This window comes from Enoplosus armatus, chromosome 14 (genome assembly GCF_043641665.1).
Source record: "Enoplosus armatus isolate fEnoArm2 chromosome 14, fEnoArm2.hap1, whole genome shotgun sequence".
NCBI lineage: Eukaryota > Metazoa > Chordata > Actinopteri > Centrarchiformes > Enoplosidae > Enoplosus > Enoplosus armatus.
Genome location: NC_092193.1, coordinates 11,951,839 through 11,974,583, shown reverse-complemented (window position 1 = coordinate 11,974,583; position 22,745 = coordinate 11,951,839). Strand labels below are relative to the sequence as shown.

The 22,745-nt window shown below is 41.0% G+C and overlaps 1 protein-coding gene across 1 annotated transcript in view; it reads left to right on the top strand.

Annotated features, from left to right (window-relative positions):
* The window catches only part of kmt2cb (lysine (K)-specific methyltransferase 2Cb), a 62,038-nt gene that overhangs the window by 2,978 nt on the left and 36,315 nt on the right, over window positions 1-22,745 (top strand). Inside the window, exons 2-12 of the mRNA XM_070918329.1 lie at window positions 2,803-2,991; window positions 8,975-9,063; window positions 10,789-10,936; window positions 11,842-12,048; window positions 13,471-13,580; window positions 13,744-13,853; window positions 14,456-14,618; window positions 14,778-14,949; window positions 16,431-16,545; window positions 18,655-18,830; window positions 19,030-19,382. Of these exons, the coding sequence (XP_070774430.1) occupies window positions 2,804-2,991; window positions 8,975-9,063; window positions 10,789-10,936; window positions 11,842-12,048; window positions 13,471-13,580; window positions 13,744-13,853; window positions 14,456-14,618; window positions 14,778-14,949; window positions 16,431-16,545; window positions 18,655-18,830; window positions 19,030-19,382 (1,831 nt within the window). The 5' untranslated portion in view covers window position 2,803. The remainder of the gene's footprint in view (window positions 1-2,802; window positions 2,992-8,974; window positions 9,064-10,788; window positions 10,937-11,841; window positions 12,049-13,470; window positions 13,581-13,743; window positions 13,854-14,455; window positions 14,619-14,777; window positions 14,950-16,430; window positions 16,546-18,654; window positions 18,831-19,029; window positions 19,383-22,745) is intronic.

The following is a 22,745-nucleotide window of genomic DNA, read 5'->3' as shown; positions in this document are numbered from 1 at the left end:
ACTCCTATTAATACATAAGCCAACAAAAGAAGCTAATTTAGGCTATGAATGTGGTGTGACTACAAGGTTAGCATAAGGGCTAACCACCGTGGAGTAATGAGTGAACACTACCATGTCGGAATAAGGGATGTTTTTCCCATTCTGCCGACATTGCGTGAATGCAGCATTAGTACTTAAGAGTCAAAAAGCAAGATGACCTTTGAAGACGTGCTTAAGTCATACCGGGTGAAATCCATTGTAGTCAGCAACACTTTGTCACAGAATAACTTGTGTAAAGCATAGAGCATCATAATTATGTCAGTGTGTGGCAATCACACTGACAAAAGAATGTGGGCAGAAAAACACAAACCTTTCGTCAGTTTTTCCCTTTTCCCAAAAGATCTGATGGAAGAAAGGCTTGTCCCTGTTTTGGACATCTGATTGGACCTGGGTATTAGAGAGGTGCACAGTGGCATGTTTTTTAGCTTAGAGAGTAAAGTGGCGTTTTTAAAAGCTGGTGTGTTTTCTCTCACTCTAGGGTACAAGTATATCTCATGAGCAAACAGTATTCACATACAATGCAAATAAATGTTTAGTCTGGCTTTATTTGAGGGGAATTTGACTGCTGCAGTGTTTTTGCATCTTTTGGATGTAAACTGCCAATGGATATTTTCCACCAGGAAATCCAGTAGTCCGCTTTCTATCAATGAATTGGTGTGATAGAGCACAAGATAACCATGATTTTTTGTTTTTGTTTTACTTAAGTAAAAAAGTTGTTTTCAACACAAGTGAATGCGTCTTTGGATAACATTTTCTATCATAGTACATGACATTTTTTATACCCCACTATTGATACATAATGTGTTATAGTACATTTTTTGGAAAACTCCTATTCAGATACTGTTTCTAGATAAAAATAAGCAACTGGGAATGTTTATTTTTGACAAATCCAGTGAATCAAATACCTGAAACGTCAAGATATTTAATCGCATTGATGCAAAATCCCGAAAATCCAATATTGCCAAAAAGCAGTCCTGGTCACTGATTTTACAATATCTCTTACAATGGCCTAATTCCCCCCGAGATATTACAGGGATAGATACTTTGGTAAAAACCGTATAAAGCAATCTTTGGCAGTTAACTAATCGTCTCATGGTAAATGTTGTCAATTCACCCCATCCCCTAAATTAAATCTTAATCCGTTTGCCTTTGTTTCTCCAGTGCACTCATGCCACCTCTACATTTCACTTCACAGTGTAAAATGCAACTAAAGGGCAGCATTCACCATATTTATAAACATACATATGGAGCGGTTTGTAGTGGGCTTTCTTTCGGTGGGTGGGTTGCAGCAAATAGAAAACCTGGAGCGGCTGGAAGTGGAGTGATTACTGAATCCTTCAATTAAGAAGTGGAAATTGCTGCTGCTCCACACTGCTCACATTGGGCAGAAGCTGAGTTGATGAACATTTCTCTGCTCAGAGTGCAAGAAAATGCAGGGATCTTGGGGTGGACAAAAGGTAATGCACCCTTGGCATACAAAATGCTTCAAACCAATTGAATATGATCAGAACTAGGTGGGTTTCACTGCCAATAGGATGCCCAGGGGGTTTTAGTTTGGTGACACATGGTCATGTAAAGCTAAGGAAAGCATGCAGTTTCGTGAATATTCATCAGAATCGATTGCCAGTGAAGTACAAGTCATCACACGTAAGCTATTGAAGGCTATATCCTTCTTGCAATATTATGCATGTAAAGCTGGGCACAGACTGCAGGAGTTTTGGGCCGATTAATCCCAGATTCGCCCCTCCTGACAATCGGAGGAGAAATCTGGTCCAGGACCTTTGTCGGTACAGATGTTCGGCTCAGATTATCTGCTAATGCAAGGGGTTTACAGATCCAGTCTTAAACCTTACGAACTGCTCGCAGACTCATCGGGGCCGCCCCGATAATTTCAAACATGTTTGATATTTAGGAGTTAAAATCTGGATGATTATGGGACCACAATAGCCAATGAGAGAGACGAGCTACTGTTAGTCCCGGAGCAGCTGATGGTTGCCAAGCAATGGTAAACATTCTAGCCTTTGAGGCTAACATTAGCTAGCATATTACTGTTGACAGTTATTAAAACTGACAGTTAAAAAATCTCACCTCCAGTTCTCACTGAAGAATAGGCATCCTGTGTTGACCGTGTCTCCCCAACCATTTTCTCATCCAGACTCGTTTAGCCTTCTGCTTTTGTTTTTTCTCTCTGTGAAGAATTATTACAGCAAGTTGTTGCACCACGTCAGTCTCCATTTTGTTTACATCTGCTTCCCCATGAGATCACATGATGCCATGATAATCGTAATAACATCCTGTAGTGTGTGTGATGCGACATTATTTTCAAATCTTGCAGTGTGCATGTTTGACATTAGTGGGAAGAACATCTGTGAAGTTTCTCATTATGTGCGTGTTGTAACCGGATTTCAAAATCGGTTAGGATTTTAAAACTCCTGTAGTCTGACACAGCCTTGATATGTGAAACCTTGTGTAGGCACTCCACTTTGTCTAAAGCTGAGAAAGAGCCAAATCAAAAATGCTTTAAAACATAAGGACATCTGGACAACTTAGTGAACAAAGCTGCAAGCCATGTTCTTCCACCATTTAGGAATTTTCCCATCTCCTTTTTCCTATCCACTCTTTCAAAGCCTGTAAACAATATGAAAACAAAATTGAAAATCAGCACCTGTTTTTCCTCATAATGTTTGAAAAGTTGAATACATTTTCCAAGCTTACCGTGCAACACTAATCATGATCTCATTTTTGTTACCTTTTTTTTTTCAGAATGTCATCAGAGGATAAGACTGTGGAACCCTCTGACCAGGGACCCTCGCCGCCCTCCAACAGTGTAGGGGCCACGTCCACAGGAAGTCCGGCCCACGCAGACAAGCGACCACGTGGCAGGCCGCGTAAGGATGCTGCTGCCATCCTACCCCAGGCACCACCCTCATCCACGTCTAAGAACAGAAAGAAGTAGGTTTTCACCTAATCTTTTTGTGTTTTTATACCAATGGGAATATTCTCATTCTTTGAAAGATGCAACTTGGTGTTGCTGCTTATATAATATAGAATTTGAAAGAAGATTATTACTTAACCTTTTTTTTTTTTTCAATAACTGTCCTGCAGCCCCGTGCCAGGTCCATTGGACTTTGTCTCCATATTTAGGGTTGTCCATTTGGTATAGGAGTAGGCAGTGGTGCATCTGACCTGTTGAGATGACGCACCCATGTATGGAGTCATGAAAACACTCCCTTGAAATGACAGAAGTTATTTCCTCGTAAAAGTTGTTCTTCTGGATAAAACAAGATTGAACCTGGTACATAACCCAGAAAGAGATAAGAGACAGGTGTTTGTTATAATCAAATTAACTCTTAACTGGTAAATCTAAACTAACCATGTGTTAAATGGACTACAAACAAACTTTAATAAATCTATGATCTTGCTCTGCAGTATGGTGCTTCTCGCCCCCAACCCATCTGCTAGTGTTAGTATTTCAAATTAGAACACCTCAGTGTGTGTTATTACTTATTTACAGAGCTTTTTTATTTTTCTCAAAAATATCCCCTCTAAGTAAACTAATAGTGCAGACATGGTTATGAAGCAGCACCAAAACCATAGCATGAAATCTGGGTAATGTGGGCTTTCTTTACAAGAAGTTCAAATCAAGTAAAAGTGTTGCCATAGAAGATATCAAAAACAAGGCCCTTAGTCACTACAGCTCACTGTAGCATATCACTACAGCTCACTGTAGTGACGCTGTCATAATTTCTGAGAAATAAATTGTAACCTCGATTATTGTGTATGGCATATATGTGTTCTTTGTAAAATACAGATTATTTGTTGATGTTGTGGTCATTTAGCTGGTAGTATATCGTTGATAAAATGAGTCCTTGTCATATAGCGGTTTTTAACAGCTCAAACAGCTTGATATCAAGGAACGCCAACACAGAAATGTCTTATGAGGCATTGTACAAGGTGCCTGGCTTCTTTGTGACTTCCATAGCAACAAATAATGCAGCTTAGAGCTGCTCTGTAATATAATGCCCGCAAGGTTCTTAACTCTCTCCTTAGTCTGTCCTCTCAATCAATCTTAATACCCTACTCCCAATGGATCGTTTAATCTGCAAGCAGCCAGACGATGCGTTAATGCCACAGTGGAAGGATGACCTGGGACAGAGTTGAATTGCTCCATGTTGATGAACTAGTGGTCAGGAACAACCCATCAGTGGAAATGTGTTTTTCTTCTTCTTCTGCTCTTTTTATAGTTATTTATGTTGTTGTAATGGTCAGAATTAAGACTGTAGTTGCTTGTGTAAAAACAGGTTTTTAATAAGGCTCCAGAAAATTACTAAAATGATTATCACAGTCATTTAGCTCAATATTGATAGCACAATTATTTATCCCATCTTAGATTTTATTGAATTAGATCCACAACCCCCTCAACAGTGAGTTCATATCCCATAGCACGCCCCCCTCCACCAGCTCGCAACAATGATCAGAGCTTTGCGGATGGACCTCAGGTTGTAGCCAATTCAATACACCCTAATTTCTATGCTCGCTATTGGTCATAAAAACAATAGGCTAATGGGTGGCTGGTCCTACCTGTTTGGCAGTTTAGAAACCAAACTATACTAACTGTAATAGGATGATAACTGACACACTATGCTCAATCACATCCACTTGAGAGTGCAACTCTGAATAATCCTCATAGAACAATCTTGTGTTCAGACCAACTGGCTTCCTCTTCTAAAAGATATGAGCAGTGTGTATAAATATTAAAAATGACCAATGTTAAGTGTTAAAAGTCAGTTTGCTTGTGACAAAGGAGGATGTGTCAGAAATCGCTCTTGTAGACCTGGTTGTTGGAATTTACTAGATTTGCCCACGCTCCATCTGCTGTTTAGTCCATTTCAGAATTGCATGATCCTTGTCAGGTTTTCCAGGCAGCACCCTGCTAGCTGGGACTACTTACCACAGCATTATTTTCACCTTTTCTTTTTTTCTCTCTCTCTCTCCCTGTGGTGGGACTGTGGGGGGGATAAGTTGTGCAGGGTATGGGGTTGAATGTTAGTCTTGAGCATTTGTCAGTGAAATAACTGGCTGTCTCAATGCTGAAATGTTATGCCTTTTAGCGTAGTTGCATATAATTACAGTTGAATGTTGTGTAGCAGTCTATGTAAAGACGTCACCACCACCACCACCAACTACTTTGCGTGTATACACCAGATTGTGGTCATAGATGAAAATGTCACACGCAGCTAATTTCTGCTTTTGGTTTTGCCTTCTGGAGTCAAAACCCACTTAAATGTCATTAGCTTTAGACAGTAAAAGTGTTTGCTGTGAACATGTAAAGGAAGGCCGATGTGGTACTCTAAACTTGAACGTGATACGTAGCCGAAAGATGTAAATGGTTTGTTGCGCTGCTGCTGTGAACACATTTAGCTGGGTCCTGGTGCATAGCTGTCTGTAGCTTTACATGTCTCCCAAAATGAATATAACTACAGTCTTGTCTGATTTTACTTTTTACTGCTATCTGTACAAGCTCCTTGTCTCGTAACATCGAACAAAGACCTTTTTAAAAGTTTAATGAGAGTTGATTTTGGAAAATATGCTCAGCAAATGGATAAATTGCACCAGAGATTTATTCTAATGTAACAGCATATTGATTACTAAATTGTTGCAGTTGTTTTTCTTGGTTTAATTTTCTAATAATCACATTCAGTTATCAGTTATTATTATTATTCTTGCCTCATGAGAGTTGTATACATTCAGAGACGGTTATACACAAATGTCAGTGTGGTCCAGAACTACAGCAAAACAGCCCGTCTTTGGCTCCGCTATAACTGTTTGTACCTTTTACGATAACGTGAAAAGAGCTCTTTGTTAGAATTTGGTTGTTTGTTTCTACCATATTAAGATATTTGTGTTTGACTCCAGCTTACAGGTAATTATGTTTTAGCCAAGGTTTGCTAGAGGCCTCTTCTGTCATTCTTGGGTTTTAGGGTTGTTCCTTATCTTGACATGGAAGTCATTTAGAGGGAGGGGTTGATTTGGCATCGAGCCATTTGTGATTTTTCTCTCCAGTGGCACCGAAAATTACCCCACCCCCCTATCCCTGCATCTCCTCCCTCACTTCCAACCCCCTGTATCCTCCTGAGTACCCCTGAGACATGCTGCTCTCATTTGGCCCGTGTTTGCTCTCCCCACTTAGCATGCTAACAATTGATGTTGCTATTTAATTTGTATCCATGACAATTATCCCCTCCACATGGCGCTTCCAAGATTAGTTTAACAGAGCTCCCATTGGAGGATGCTGACACTGACAAATCACTCCATACTGTATGTAAAAGAGGGGTATGTGCTTGTGTGTGCGTGCATCTGTATAAGTTGGCACACAGGCATATGATTGGAAACGTAGACATGGTTGTCTGATTCGCTGACAGGGCACATTCAGTAAGATACAGGGTTGCACTTTCTTTATAATTGCTAAAAAATGTTCTTGTTTTAAAATTGTGATCATGTCTTCAAAGAGATGACCAGGGGAAGCGGAGAAAAGCCTAAATATTACATTTAACATGGCACTCCAGAGAGAAAATCTTGAAAAGGAGCAGTAATGAGATATTTTTGGGTCACTCAACAGGAGGTAGACACATGAGAAGGGATATCCCGATCAAGTTTTTTTTGCCTTGGATCTCAATCCAACTACTTTAATAATAAATATTTGCTTATACACAGTTCTGATCCAATATTTTGACAACTGAATGGCTCTGCACTCAAATGTGTAACTAGGTTTAAAGCTTTCCTTGATAACATTGTTTAAAATTTTCCTTAGTGTCCTACAGAGGGGAGTGTCAGTATGTAGCTGTTGTGGCAGGGAGTTTCGGACAGCATTTGGGCAGCCTCTGTTGGTCGTCTGCATGAACAAATACAATAAATGTAATTGAATGCAGTTTGTTTCCTCGTACTGTGCCGTAGTTCACTTGCTTGATACACTATTTTGCTATTTTCTATACTAGTGTCGATACAATACATGAGTTTTAGTACGGTTACTAAAATTATACTCATTTTAGATAACTTAATTAGAAATATAAACACGTTTTTCTACAAAACCCTTTATTAAATTGAATGAAAGTCAAACTTTATCTAAACACAAGCAACTGTACCAAGACTTTCGCCTCAATAAAATGATTTTGATTTAAGAACGAGTAAACAAGATTAAAATCTGACCAGACATTCAGTGCCAGCTTTTAGTACTTGACAGTGTTCCACGTTCAGTGCTACGCATGTCGGTTAGTGCTGATAAGGTTTGAATGCACATGCCTATCTGTAGACGGTTGTAAGCTTTATTATGCTAATAGCACAGCTATTATTTGGTTCACCGGGTGTACTGCACTGGTTTGGGCAAATACAAACACCCCTAAAGTGATTAAAAAATGGATCTGGCTTCATATAACCAATTACAATTGAAATAAAAAAGAAAGAAAAGCAGTGATCAAGACCAATGGTAATTACACAGGGCAGCTTAGGACATCACTACGTATCACTACAATCTTTTCATGGCAGAATCTTCACTTTGTTGAACAAGGTACTTCTGAACAGCATTTTGGTTTTTGCTTTGAAAACTCATTTGTGGCATAGCTTTAAGTTGTAGTTTAAAATCTCAAATAGGTCTTTCAAAAATGTGAATACGATGATCTTGCAGGTTGGTAATGACAAATTATTTTATTAGTCAGTGGAAAATTAAATGGAGCGTTGACCTTTTCACAAACCCGCTGTTGAAAACATTACTGTGACCTTATTACTAATGTATGTACGTACCCCACTGTGACGTTTTTGACTTAAATCTCAAGTGCAGACAAAATAAGCCTTATTTTCAGAGGTTCAAAGTGTCTTATTCTACACACAACATGGCTATAATAGCTTGCTGTCAACAGATAGAGTAGCTGTTGATTACATATGATAATGAGAGGTGGTTGCTGTGGGTTTTTTTTGTTGTTGTTGTTTTTTATTGGCTGACATGTCCATGTATTCATTCAAGATTCATGAAATATGTGTAATACGTGATAATTCTATTCCATTTGGAGTAATCATTAGGATTGTTATTGTACCTATACATGGACTTTCTTTAAAGCACCATAATAATCAAAAAGTTGCATAAATGATTGTTAATTTAAATTAATTATTTAGTATTCAGAAACATTAAGATATAATATTAATTCTCTGGACAAAACCAACGGTGCAGAGAATACACAATACAAAGCTTCAATGAACAAGGCCCAAATTATTGGGATGTAATGTACATCACAATTCCTAATGATTGCGCCACTCTAAGGATATGTCTGTTCAAGACACCAAACATGACTCATGCACATTTATGATTTGATTTGTTTGCGGTGCCTTAAATTACAGAGCTATTATCATATGATAAGTAATGTCTGTATTCTGATTTGAAATGCAACTAGAGCGTGTTCAGTTAGACTCTAATGAATTGTCACCCCTCAAGGGACTGTGAATGATAAAAGTATTTGTTCCATGTTGCGCTGAAGATGAACACACACATTTCCATTGTGGTGTATGAGCAACAGTGAATTTTACTTCGTTATGTCACCCTACATGGGAATAGTCAATTATTTGTGGATGTTACACTAATGCCATAGTTCCATTCCCAGTCCCTTTGCCTGACTCTTCATGGCAGGGTTATCCAGATTGGCCTGCCTCCATCTTTAAACTTACTACACATACTACCAGTCTGTATTGTACACCCCCCACTACCACCCTTCCGCCTTGCCCAGCAGCTTGAGTGCCTCCATTAAAAATCGGTGACAGCTGTGACTATATTTAACTAATTCATGACCACACCGCCACCCCCCCTCCCAAGGCAAACCAAGGCACTTTTTCTTGTCTCGTTCTTTCTCACTGCCTCTATTTATTTGTTTGTGTCTCTTCTTCACCCTAGGGGTCGCACCAGAGGGAGGGTTGTTGTGGATGAGGAGGACAGCATGGATGGGACTGAGATAACAGAGTCCATAGGCCCTCAGGACACAGGTGAGACTTTGCAATCCCCTCTTTTGGTCCATTATGTACACATTGGTTATGTCGGGAGTGATATAAGACTTGATGATATCGAACTTGCTCATCCAGGCAGGCTCATGCAGAGAGTGCTTCAAAACGGTATTTCAGTAAAGGTAGAGGAGTCTCCCTCTCCTGGAGAAGGATGGATGAGAGCTTTTTTTTGGCACCCCATGCTTCTACTTCAGGGCTATAATTGAAAGGGTTTAGCTTGAGCTGTGAAGCTGCAGTGGGTGTGTATTTTTTTTTTTTCTCCCCTTACTGCTTCCATCTCTCCTCCTGCTCCGAGATTGGCATTGAGGTGCAGTGGGAAAAAGCCCAAGGCTAATGCCCTCTAAAAGCTTTTTAAAATCCCATCAGTCTCTCCAGACCCATTTATGTGCTTTTTTATGTGTGTACATCACATCATGTGACCATGCCTCCCATTCTCATACATCTCAGTGCTGCCCTGTTACTGTGCTGGAGATACTGGGGAAGGAGATTCTATAAGCTTTGCTTATATTATCTGTGGTTTACATTACACAAACAATAAGCAATTATTAGGAGTTTTAGAACATTCCAACAATTTTACAAATTTGTTTCTGTTTTTGTTTCAGAAGAGCAGATCATGCACTTGAGTTTTGCCTTTTCATTCTACTCCTATGTCCGCTTCCCTCGCTGGCTCTCTCTGCCTCCAGGTGTTTGTCAGAATGAAATCTACAATTTCCATACAGTTTCGTCCCTAAAGGGATGTGTGTGCGGCTGAGGTCCAGCAGAGTATGTCTGTGCTTTGCAAAGGTCAAGACATGGGTTTAAAATCCCCTATGTTAATCTTATATACCTATAACAAGTCACTTAAAGGTTTTATGCAAACCACAAAACATTTAAACATTTAACATTAAATATATTTGATATCATCGCAAACTACACAAACACATTTTAACCTTTAAAATTGTTGCATTGTAAAATATGAAATGCTTATCAGAATAACGAGGTTATTGTTATGAATTATTATATATTTTGTTATAAAAAAAACAAAGGTGATATACGTTCCAGTACGTCACTCATATCCTGAGACTGTAAGAAGTCTTCCACAGGTACATTCAGTTATTAGGGGGTAATGAGCTTGAACGTGTCCTTGTGTAATTCCATTGGATGACACTGAATCATTGCAGTATTAGCCTAATTACATCTCAATGAAATGTTAATAAAAATTTTGCATGGCTCAAAGTCTCAGTGAGAGGTACATTTGGGAGTTGTTTTGTATGATTAGCACAGTGAATTGAGCCTTTTTTGGTAATTTAAATCAAAAGGACTGAATTGAGTTTAGTTGTATTTCAGACTAAATATTCCCCATTAATATTAAACCCCACTTCTTGAGACATTTTGGCTGCCATGACTTGTTTTTTCCCTGCCTCCATTGTTATTGCTATTCTGTACAAGAGCTTGATGTTCCCAGTGGGTTTACTGTAATCAGTGCTTGAGCATATGGTCCCCATATTTTACCATCCATCTCACTAATAAAGGCTGTGTTTTGACCTGGAGGAAACTGACGAGAATGCAATCAACCTGCCCTATGATAGCTTGTATCTGTCAGAAGCTGCATGCTGATTTTACAGTCATATTTGGCAATGAATTGTTGAATGGGCTGCAATGCTCACAAATGCTGGGGAGGGATGCTTAGTCTTTTCTTACTAACTAACTGATCATTTCATATTTCAGAAACACCAATCCAACCAGTGGAAACTGTGGAAGTGTTGACCACTGAGGTGCCAGAGGAGGACAAGCCCTCTTCCCCTCTGGCCCAGAGCCCTCCAGCCGAGAATTCAGCAGGACCATCTGTCCCAGCGAGTAGAGAAGTCAAAAGCAGGTTAGAAACACTAAACTTCCTCTGAACCAAAACTATTTGAGAAATTAAGATTGTGTTTGTATGAATGTGTACATTTACAAGCATTAGTATGTATTTGTGCATTTGTGTCCAGCAATGTGACATGCTGTTTGCCTTGCTGTGTACACATGCATGGATGAATTGAAATGGAGCCATCGGCTGGTAGAGACGGGACTCTCCTCCCAGGTGCCACTCTGTTAAAGGTTGTAATCAATCTCCTGGCCTGTCTCTGCTATCGATGTTAATGATGGAGGGCAGACCAGCAGCATCTCCTGGGATCTTATTAACAAGGCCATCTCATCCCTTAAAAATGTGATAAATATTTACCGCCCGGTTTTATTTCTCAACTTTCCAGCTCTTGGCCACTATTTTCTCATTTGTTGCAATGTCTCACATTGAATCTGCAACACTTTTATGTCCACTTATTCTTGTAAGGTGGTGGCTTTTGTTTGCTGAAATATTCATGCAGAATTAACTGCTTAATGTACTTAAAATTTTGTTAAAAGCAAAGCTGTATAATGCTAATGAAATGTTAATAAAAGCACTGTATCAAAATCTATATGTGACCTCAAAATTTAAACTTGTAACAAATATGATCTACTTTCTATTACACTGAAGATTATAGGTTAAGGTGCATATGAGAAAGGGTCTGGCCTGCTAGTTATATACTGTGTGTGTGTGTGTGTGTGTGTGTGTGTGTGTGTGTGAGAGATGTACACCTGCCTCACAAATGTAGCCATTATGTGTTTATATGTATGTTGCTGCCTAGACAGTCCCATTGCCAGAAGGAGGAGGCCTTAATTCATGGTGACATGCATGGCGCTGTATTAAGTCACAGTAGGTATATATAATTAAACACCCCCTTCCACCCATTTTCTTTGTTTCAGTGAGCGTCTCTGTGCCTTCTGTTACTGCGGTGGCCGTAGCCTGCTGGGTCAGGGGGATCTGCAAGTATTCAGCACCACGCCTCAGCTTGAAGCACTCTTCAGCCACAAGGGTGGAGGAGGCTCGACGAGCGATAGCAGTGATGGTGATAAAACCACTCAGCCAAAAATGGCCGGAGAGACCACCTCAGGACAGAGGGAAAAGTCGAAGTAAGTAGGCCTGGCTGACACTGTTGTCACAAATAATTTGGCTGTCAGTGTTGGTCAGGACAGTAAAGCCATCTGAAACGCGTTTATGACCTTACTTCAGTGATCCTTTGATCTTGAGTCCCTGTACAAAATGGACACTGGTGGGGAAATAGCCAATGTCGTACTAAAGTCTTGATTGCAACCAAAATTTTTACTTTGCCCTTTTGGAAATCTATTATTTTGGTTGAAATTACCTTTTACCCTTCCCTTGGAAAGCAGTGTTGGTACTCAGTGGATTATCCTGCTGGAAAAAAAGCAATGGAGGAGCATGCACGCAAAACAATCATAAGCTAAAGGGCCTCTCTCAGTTAGCAGGTTGCCTTGTCATTCTGCATTTGAAGGCTAAATTATCACTTTGCCTGAGCCGTCAGTGTCCCCCAGGCCCAGGGATGCTACATCAGGTGAAGGGTGCACGTCAGCCTTTCCCGCGTGCGTGTGTGTGTGTGTGTGTGAGTGAGAACACTCGCATATTTGCACACTGTGCCAACAAAGGACCCTCCTCGGACTCTTTTGGACAGCTGCCTAATTTGTTTTGGTCCTTTGGAACCAGTTGGGCGTCTCTCTGGGTTCCCAGTGACGTAATGGGCAATCGGAGCAGTATGAGTCTGGCAGCATGCCAAGCCAACCAGAAGCTGTTGTGTTGTTGCGGTGTGATTGGACATTGGGGCCAGTCCTCAGTTGTGCCACACAGAGGCGCAGGAGGAGAAATTATGTATTGATTTGTCAGAGAGGCAGAAGTGGTGGACAAAGGGGAAAACTGTGGAAATGTGAGGAGGCGGGGGAAGATCATTTCATAATTGGTGATAAAACTTTGGCTGTAAACAATGAGCTGCCAAGGCTGTTTGTCATCAGTGTGCCATCATGCTTCCAGAAACCAGTCTCTTGATTTTGGCCGTTGGTTTGTTTACTGGAACTTAAGTCCTTTTTAAATGCTAATGCTCCCTCTCCACATTTTCCGCATGCTATGCAGCTCACTAGTTCAAGCCAGGGACTCGGGGAAACACATCCTTTTCAACAGATTTTATGAGACAGAACAGCCAGCCTCTTGTGCACACACCAAACGAGATGGCCCTCTTCCTCCTCCTCTTCCTCCTCCTCCTCCTCCTCTCCCTCCTCTCCCACAGCTTTTTATTTGCTCTCTAGCATTTTTCCCCCAGCTCATTCTCTCTGTCTTCATCTCTCTGCTTTTGTAAAAACTGCACTCTACCTTTATGCCTCTACTCTTGATTCATTCCTAAATTGATTTAGGCTGTCCTTCGTTCTCCTGCGTGGTATATCTTTTAGCTGTCGTCTTTTTAAAAAAAAACAAAAAAAAAAACAACCAACAACAAAACAAAACCTGTGCTGACCTGCTTTCTCTGCAAACGTCTTCCTTTGTTCCAGTGGGTCTGAAAGCTGTGAGGAAGAATCAGACCCAGCCAGTCGATTTTGGGATGAGCTTTCTCATGTCGGCCTTCCACAAGATCTTAACGTCCAGTCTCTTTTCGAGTCAGGTAAGAGCAATAGACTAAACGTTAGTACTCCTTTTTACCAAGCATTGTTAGCTCTTTTAATGGAGAAATACCTTTTTTATTTATCTGTGAACGCTCAATATGTTGATGCAGAATCTGCACCAGACATTTATTTGATTCTAACCTTTATGTCTTGAAATTTCAGGGCAATGCTGGGCACATCAGAGTTGTGCCTTGTGGTCCGAAGGTGTTTGTGAGGGCGAGGGACAATCTCTGCTTAATGTGGACAGAGCCATTGACTCAGGGAGCACAAAGGTGAGTCAGGGGAGAACATCCGTGGACTAATAGGTGTTAACACCATCTTAATGTGTTGGGGCAGCAGGGAGGGACCGCTTCAGCGAGGCACAGCCAAAGCTGATGGATCAGACTGGCTGGTAAAGGTCGGCCCGGCAGCGTGGATCTCTCAGCTGTGAAATGGAAAAGGTCACGCCACTCAACAGGGCTGAGCTCCCATGGCAGCTTAGCTTCTAGTGTTAGCAGTGGCACAGCTCACAGCTCTCCGATTGCGTTTGCAGCCCATTGGTCATGTAGCCCATCAGCGAGTCTTCCACTTGATCTCCAGAGTGGCTATTAGCGCACGCTCGTAGAACTGAGAGAAATAGGGAATGGATGAGTTCCTGTCATGAATGTTATCATCAGGGGGCTTGATCCTAAACTCAGAAAGATGATGACTGTTTTTCCAAAAAGACATTAAAGGATAAAGCACCATCTTTACATAAGTGAAATTTGTCATAAAACATGTTACAGATGTGTTTTTGTGTTGGTTGTTTCCTTGGCTGTTCATGGCATTCATTCATTTTATTTGTGGACAAAGACATTTTAGACATATTTAATGATCCCACTCTCCTTTTCTGCAGCACTGTGCATACTGTAAGCGCCTTGGAGCATCCATTAAGTGCTGTGCTGAAGGATGTGCTCAATTCTACCATTACCCCTGTGCGGGGGCAGCTGGGACCTTTCAGGATATCAGGAGTCTCTCGCTCCTCTGCCCAGAACACACTGAATTGGCCACTCACAAATGTAAGTTGAGTAGAATTGGATACATTGTATGTAAAAGCTATAGTAAAATAAGTTAAAATCAGAAATTTTACAAAATGACATTGTATCAAGTGTGTACCATCTGATATGTGATTGATTTTCATGACTTAAATCCTGTTTCTTTAATTTTCCTGCCCATAGTTGTAGATGATGTAAATTGCGCGCTATGTGATAGCCCAGGGGACCTACTGGACCAGCTCTTCTGCACCAGTTGTGGTCAGCATTACCATGGGGTATGCCTGGACATGGCCGTGACCCCTCTAAGGAGGGCAGGTTGGCAGTGCCCTGAGTGCAAAGTCTGCCAGACATGCAAGTGAGTCAACTTCCCGCCTGCCTAAATAACGTGTCTTAGACTGAATGTTTTTCTCCTCTCTAGCTTTTCTTTCACTTTTCTTCTTACTATTTTTCTCTATAGCTACCAGGCATGGTGCTTACTGCTGGTTTGTTTACCTTTGTGGTTTGCGAGGAGCTAACTGGATGTTGTACCCTGAAGCTCAGTCTTGTAACTTCTGACCTTTTTTAAACAGCACAGGAGCTCTGCTAGCAACCAGCCTGTTTGCCTCAGGTGAACACTGTCCATTGAGCTTTCTGTTACGTATTTACAGAGAAACCCTAGTACCGTGTTGTTATTACTGCATAGCATGGTATTTTTCAAGATGAGTGGGAGTTCATGATACATTGTCACAAACTGTAATGGGTGGCTTGAGAGTTGAGACTGACTCCTGATCCTCTGATTCCTTCTAACTGTTTGACAACGCAAATCCTTTAATCATTGGCTGTGTAAAGCATTGCTTTTATTTAGGCTGTTGTACCAATCTTAAATCTCACCTGTATGTATATAAGTAAACATAATTGAAATACATCCAGTGTTGGACAGGAAAAGGCCATTTGTGTGTACAGTCAAGCTTTCTTTTTTGTTTTTCAACCAATTCTTCAGCCTTCCCTTACTCATTGCCAACCCCACAATTAGAGATGTTGCACCCCCACACACTATGACGCACAGCTACATGCCCCGAGCTACTCCATATCAGCTGGGCTAATATCTTAGCATACTAACATCTCTGCAGGAGTATGCATTACGTTGTGTGTGTTAAAACCATGACAATAGAATATTGCATTTACCATTCTGATGCATCCCTGTATTAATTATGTTAACAAGCTACATTCACCACCGTTTGCGACTATAAAAACATTACACAAACATTGCATTGGACACACCATAATCAGGGCGACTTGTTGCATGTCCTCGCCTACACATTGCTGCAGGCCTGATCTTGTGTATGCGTGTATCAACAATGGGTAGTCGGTCAGCCAGTCTTTTTGCTGGTCTGGCAAATGTAAGAATTTTACTGTGAATGACTATTGTATTTTTTGGAAGTACAATATTTAAGTGTTGGCAGGACATACGCTAAAACAAAAACAAATCATTCTTTCTCCATTTTCTGTAAAAGAAGAACAGAGAGCACATATTAGTTATGGCTGGAAAAGGCTAGTTGTCCTCTTCCTTCATTCACATGATAACAAAAGGAATTGATATTTGCTGTAAAACAAACAACAACAGAAAGAATACACCTCATGTGCTTTTGCCTGGCTTGGAAAATCAAGCAGGTGCTCAACTGAAAACTAAAAGCATCATGTAAAAAATATTTTGTTCCAAAAAGAGAAACAAGACGTCTATGATCATGCATGTGACTACTGTACATGAAATTCTGCGTAGATTTTTGCAGTATATGTGCAATATGTGAAAGTTCCTATGCTGTCCCATTTCATATAGCCTTCTCTCTGTCTTTGTAGGGACCCAGGAGAGGACACTAAAATGCTGGTGTGTGACATGTGTGACAAAGGCTACCATACCTTCTGTCTGCAGCCTGCTATGGACTCACTTCCAACCAACGGATGGAGATGTAAGGTAGGGAAGACCTTGCGTGATGCTGGATGGCTTATTTAAGACAACATAAAATAAGGGATATTCTGACTCGTATGTAAAAATATTTTTAAGTTATTTTGTTATCATGGTGCCCAGATTGCTTCCACCAGGTGTAATTTTGCAGCAAATTGCAACACAAAATTCCCACTGTGTGTGCACAGGGATATTCAAATTTCAAGATATGAATCTTTGCTGTGGCACAGAAAAATGTCTACCACCCATGAGAATATGACTTTTTAGTGGTTTGTATTCACGCTTCCTGTGGTTAAGAAATGACTCACACCGGCTGATCTTTTAAAGCCTTCATTTCAGCCTAGACAATGTAGTGTGTGTACATGCGTGTGCATGTTAATCGCATGCATCCCTCAGTGCGGCCCCGCCCTCTATCTTCCAGCAGCGTAAATGGTGTGCTTGTCACTCAGGCAGCTGGTTACGGCCACGGCAATAGAGCCAGCAGGTGATGAAAGGTCTTCACACTTGGCTTCTCTGTCTGACTCAGCACAGGAGGAACACAACCCACACACATCCTCGCTGCTCGCTTCTCCTGGGCGCCTGCCACTAACGCCTGTCCCAGCTCACATAGTAGTTTTGTTCCGCGTGCAAATGTCTTGCTGAAGTAGAGATAAATGAAAAATAAGTCAGTTTCAGTGCTCTGTCATGTTCCTCTTGATGTTGTCTATCAAGAGAGAAAAGCGTACTGGCTGAGTGGCTAGTTGGTCTACTAAACTGCAAAGTCTCTATATTGCCGAGAGCAAGTAAGTGCTGGTACACTTTTAATGAACAAACTTTATGACACTGTCTTGTGAAAAATAGGACAATTAGTTGAATCTACAATCTTAAAAATGATGACATTTTATCACCTAAATATTATAGGGATGTCATCGACTTTTTTCTCCAGATCCCAATGAGATGCTTTAGTATTTTTACTTTTTAGCATTCATAATACATTTATTTAGTGTATATTTAGCCTAAAGTAGCCCTACACAAACCTATTTAATTATGTGTGATAGCTCAATAAGTTAACAACTTATGGGTTAAGTAAATATAGCCCACACCTCTTTTTTGATATTTGATAGTATTTTATGATGTTTTGTGTTGAAAATAAGTCTGTACAGTTGTGGCGAGAAGGTTTTGTCAAAACTTAGGCAGCATCTCTTCATATCCAGCATGAGCAAAATACTGAAGTCCAAACGCCGTTTTGAATGAACAGCAATACTTGGAAGGCATTCTGCTGAAATAGAAGCCAAAAGACCACTTTTTAAACCCAAAGCAGCTCTGTCTGCTGGTGCACGCTGTCAGTGTGGATACTTCATCAAAAATGCTGGCTGTTATTTATTTGCTTGCGCCACACTGTGCTCAACAAAACTGTTCCAGTGATTTTTGAAAAGCAGTGGGACTGAATTTCAAGTGTCGGCCATTTGTAACACTACTTGGCAGTATTTTGCAGCTATGTAGCCAGAACCTGATTAACTTGATGCCAATGTTTTAAAACTTTTTAATCTCAAAAAATGGTTTAAAAAAAAGTCTTAATAGTATCTAATAATAGAATGTTTGTACTGTTATGTGTAAACCTCATGGCATTTATTAACAGTGGTGGAAAGAGTACATTTACTCAAGTATTGTACTACTTGCTACTTTAAACTTCTACTCCACTACATATTTTTGATAATTTAAGTTACTGGTTAATTGCAAATTCAGGTTGGTAATAAATTGATTATACTTTAATCAACAAATCAATTATGATGTGTTATCATAGGTTAAGATAAGAGTTTATTGATCCATGGGGGGGGGGGGGATTCACAAGCTACCAAGCAGATTAGAAAATTGCCTTGTAAATCCATCTCATGAAGGCCTAAAAATGTTGATGTTTTTTAGTCATATTCCCCAGCTCTACCTCAAAAATTTTACTGGAAAAGAGTCATGGTCTTAAATATACACCCATTCGCTGTGGGCCTGAGAAGGTTTCACGCTTGTTTCCCCTTCCGTGGCTGTAGTGCCGAATCTGTGTAGCAGAAACCCTGTATTCATACTGCATTGGGTCTGAATGGTTTTCGATGTCATGTTAGTTAGAAGGCCTCCTTTGCTCCTCAGAACTGCAGAGTATGCATCCAATGTGGAACACGAACCAGTAGGCAATGGCACCACACCAGCCTGCTGTGTGATAACTGCGTCCAAAACCAGGACCCTGCTCTGTGCTGTCCTATGTGTGCCTGCATCCTGGACCCTGAGCATCACAAAGACTTACTCTTCTGCCACACTTGTAAGAGGTAAGGAACATTTGTTTATGACTTAAATACAAAAGCAACACTGTTGTTTTTTGTTCTTATTTTATTCCTGTGTCAAATTTATGTCCCCTGGTAACACTAAGGAAACACTAAGAAAACCACAGTAATAAATATGTCACATTTTAGGAATTCAGAGATCCCTGTCGAACAATCCTTTAAAATTCCTGTGCACTCCTTTCAGATGGCTACACCTGGAGTGCGAGCGTCAGAACTCAGGCCAAGCAGAAATCCACCCCCGAGAGGACTATGTTTGTTCCAACTGCAGGTCTCCTGCTGCAGAGCAGGCGCTACAGGCAGAGGATATGGACACCGGCCCAGAGCTCAGCCCTCAGCCAGCCTCCATGCACACAGACTCTGAGACTGGCCTACAGCTGGCTAAAAAGCACACGGACCTAGAACCTGGCAGTCAGCTGCCTCCTGAAATGCACAATGACCCCAAACCGGAATTACTCGCTGTTCCATTGCACTCAGATCCAGAGCCTGTTCAGGCTACCGTCCAGGAGGAGAAGCTGACCACGTCAGCCCAGAATCCTGGTGGGTCTTTGTTCCAAAAATGTTAGATGGTGCACAGGAAGATTACTGCTCTGATCTTCTTTGTGTTATCTGGACATCTTAATTTTCCTCTATGCCCAAGTGTCCCTCCTGAGAATGTAATCTGTCTTATCAGCATATTAGTCATGTCTTGTTATTGCAAGGACGAGCCAGGGAATGTAACTCTTTTGATTATACGAAATCATAAACACAAGCACCAGGTTACACGATTGAAAATGAAAGAGAATCTTTGTAGTTGAGGGTTCATTCATTCAGCCTCTAGCCATGCAGAAGCAGTTGAAAGTTTTGGCCACGCAACATGAAATTGGTCTGTAGTGTCAGCGCTGATGAAGTTTTGAAAGTTGCAGTTGTTGCAGATGAAAGGATTGGGAGTTGTTTGGACCAAGACCAGAGAGAAGCACTCCCTCTTTTATTTGGAGGATTTTCTGAGGACTCCCCCAATAACCAGATGGTGTCCTACTAGTGAGAGATTAAAGCAACTCCATTGTCTTTGTAACTCTGTGTTTTGAAAATTAAAAGTACTTTGTTTCTCCCTCCTGTCTCCTGGGGAGGTAGTATGTCCTGCCAGTGAATTAGCAATTGATACTTAAGAGCACTTATTTTTTTAAATGTCACGTCAGTGCATAGCTAAGTGAAGCTACATAGTTTAACTTGAGGCAGAGATGGGAACTTCCAGTTCGTCTTTATTAACCTTGGACTAAGCCAGACTTGTTAATACTATTGAAGGAGAGGTTGCGAAGGCACTGTGACCATGTTTGATGTCAGTCATAAAGCTGTGTGCGTGCTTTCCAGCAACAGGTGCGTGGCACTAAATCAAACCACAACAGAGTGTGTCGGTCATATAGGGCCTTCAATGGGATTCAGACTATAAGTTATGGCCACTGAATTCAGGGACTTAAAAGACCTTGGGCAGTATACAAGAACTGTGTTGTTTTTATTGTAGTTCCTAATTTACGGTGAACTTTTCAAATCAGAACCAATATGGAGATTTCACTCTATCCCAAAGAGACTTGACCTGGACATAATTTGGACATAAAGAGCTTTTCCAGCTAAATACCATTTAGTAGCAGAGACACTATCCCCCTTGTAAACTCCACCCTTCACATCTGTCTATTGTTTCTGCTGGTCACGGTGCTTCTTCCATTCACTGTGGTGCAACCTGTAGTAACACTTTGAGTTACATGATGTTGGTATCTGCTTGTATGAAGCTCAGGGCTGCTTCTCCACTCTGGTCCATGTGAGTTCTGCCAGCAGTGGAGTAAAGTATCAGGGAAATTAACGGTGAGCTGGGGATGCCAGCGGTAGCTACGCTGCCCACTCTGTCTAGACAGCAGACTCCACAAGCAGAAGAGAATAGATAGGAGTAGCATGATGGTGATGATATTAGATCCCCTGTCTACAAACCTGCCTTGGAGCTATGCTGCCTCATTCATGACCGCTCACATAGCTTGCTTGCTCTGCTCACCATACGCATGTGCTCTTATTTTACAAGCTTCTTCCTGTGTTCATCATCATTGGATTTAGCCGGCAAGGCGATGCTTCCACTGCTGTGGTCTTAAAGACGAGTGTACATGTGATCTGTGTATTGATTTAAAAGGGGCTTTTGGAGGTTTAGGTTAAGCACCTCAAAATAAGACGCGCTCTACCCCTGAAAGATATCGTTTGGGATTTTGGGTTGAAGCCTCTAATAAGAGAAGGCAATTTATTTTAATAATGTGCTGAAATTTACTGAGAAACTATTTTTTTTGGCTTTCTTGTGTGAGATCATGACTACCTGCAACATGTAATGTAATGTAATTTAAGTCATTAACCAGAGCTGTTTATCACCTGCCTGGATTCACCACCACTCAGGGTTTAACAGCAGGCTTACCGTGACTTAACTGACAGATGCTGTTAGATCCACTCTGTGACTGTAAGTTAGACCCGGCTTTAGGCCTTTGCTGCATTAATCAAAGCCGTGTATTTATGTCAACCATCACCTTATTCACTGTAGGAGATATAGGAAGCAGGGATTTAATATGAATGAGAATGTGTGTTCAGCTTGGTAAATAGTTGAGGGCTGGACATGGTTGGAGGCCCATCTCCTAATTGACTTTCTGGCATCGGCACCGGATGAGCACCTGCAAGCTGCACAGTCATGAGCCCAGAGCACACAGACCCTGGGATGTTGGTTGTCATGGTTACTCCCTTCCCTGGCAGAGATGCTTAGCAGGTGCATGTGTGTGTCAGGATCAGTGTGACATGGGAACTTGTGGATTGAAATGGTGGGTGCCTCGTTAAGACTAGGCTATCTGTACGGTCAGAGGCTGTCTGGCAGAATATGGATGCCTGATAGCCAGGAATGACTAGTTCTATTCATACCAGACTAGTCAAATGCAATGATGGCTTTAATACAAAAACCAGATAGAGAGAGAGGATAGGGGGCACTACAAAACCAAATGGATAGAGAGGATAGGAGACACCACAAAACCAAATGGAGAGAGAGGGTAGGGGACATTAGATTAATGCTAAAATATAGCCTTCATTGTCTTTTTATGCACTGGGACTGCTTGTCACTCGAAAGCCACCCCTTTTCAGTATCACTTCTTTTCAAGGCTAATGCAACAGTTCATTGAATCCAAGCAGTGAAGTTAATGTTACATCCATATATAATATGTAACCTTTTTCTATCCATTGAACCACATAGGCTGAAATGATATTTTCCATTTATTGGCTCACAAGATAATTGGTGATCTGCAACACAAGGTTTTATCTAACTAAAAAGGAAGGAGTCTCTGCATGTCTGTCCTTATCTTGATAACTGTTCCTTCGATCGAGTATGTGCATTGGTGTATTGCTGAGGGCCCAAGGAAGTGCAGTGACGAGTGTGAGCTCTTGAGATCTACGGGACATATTTGGTAGTAGTGTGTTACTACCGGAAGTACCAAAAGTACACACTGTGTAGTGTATTGTATTAACTGCCACACCGCTGAATGGCATGCAGGGTGCAGCTCGCTCTCCACCGCTCGCCACACTACATTCAAGATGTAGAAAGAGAGATTCGAGAGACCAGAGAAGTAACATTATAGCAAAGTCTTGAAGCAGTCGGCCCTCTCTGAACAGGCACGTTTTCAACGGGCACTGCACTAGTGTGTTAAATTAGAGGTTATAAATGATTATAGCTTGTGTTCATCTTTTTTCATAAAAAAACAAATTTATTTTAGTTGTAGAGTTTCCATGACTTAGGGATTCACATCATAATATAGTCTTGTTTGTTTTACCATCAAATTAGAAATAATGCGTGGATTGAATGGATCCAAGCAGAAATATCTCTTTTCTCTCCATCAGTTTGACTGCTGGGCATCC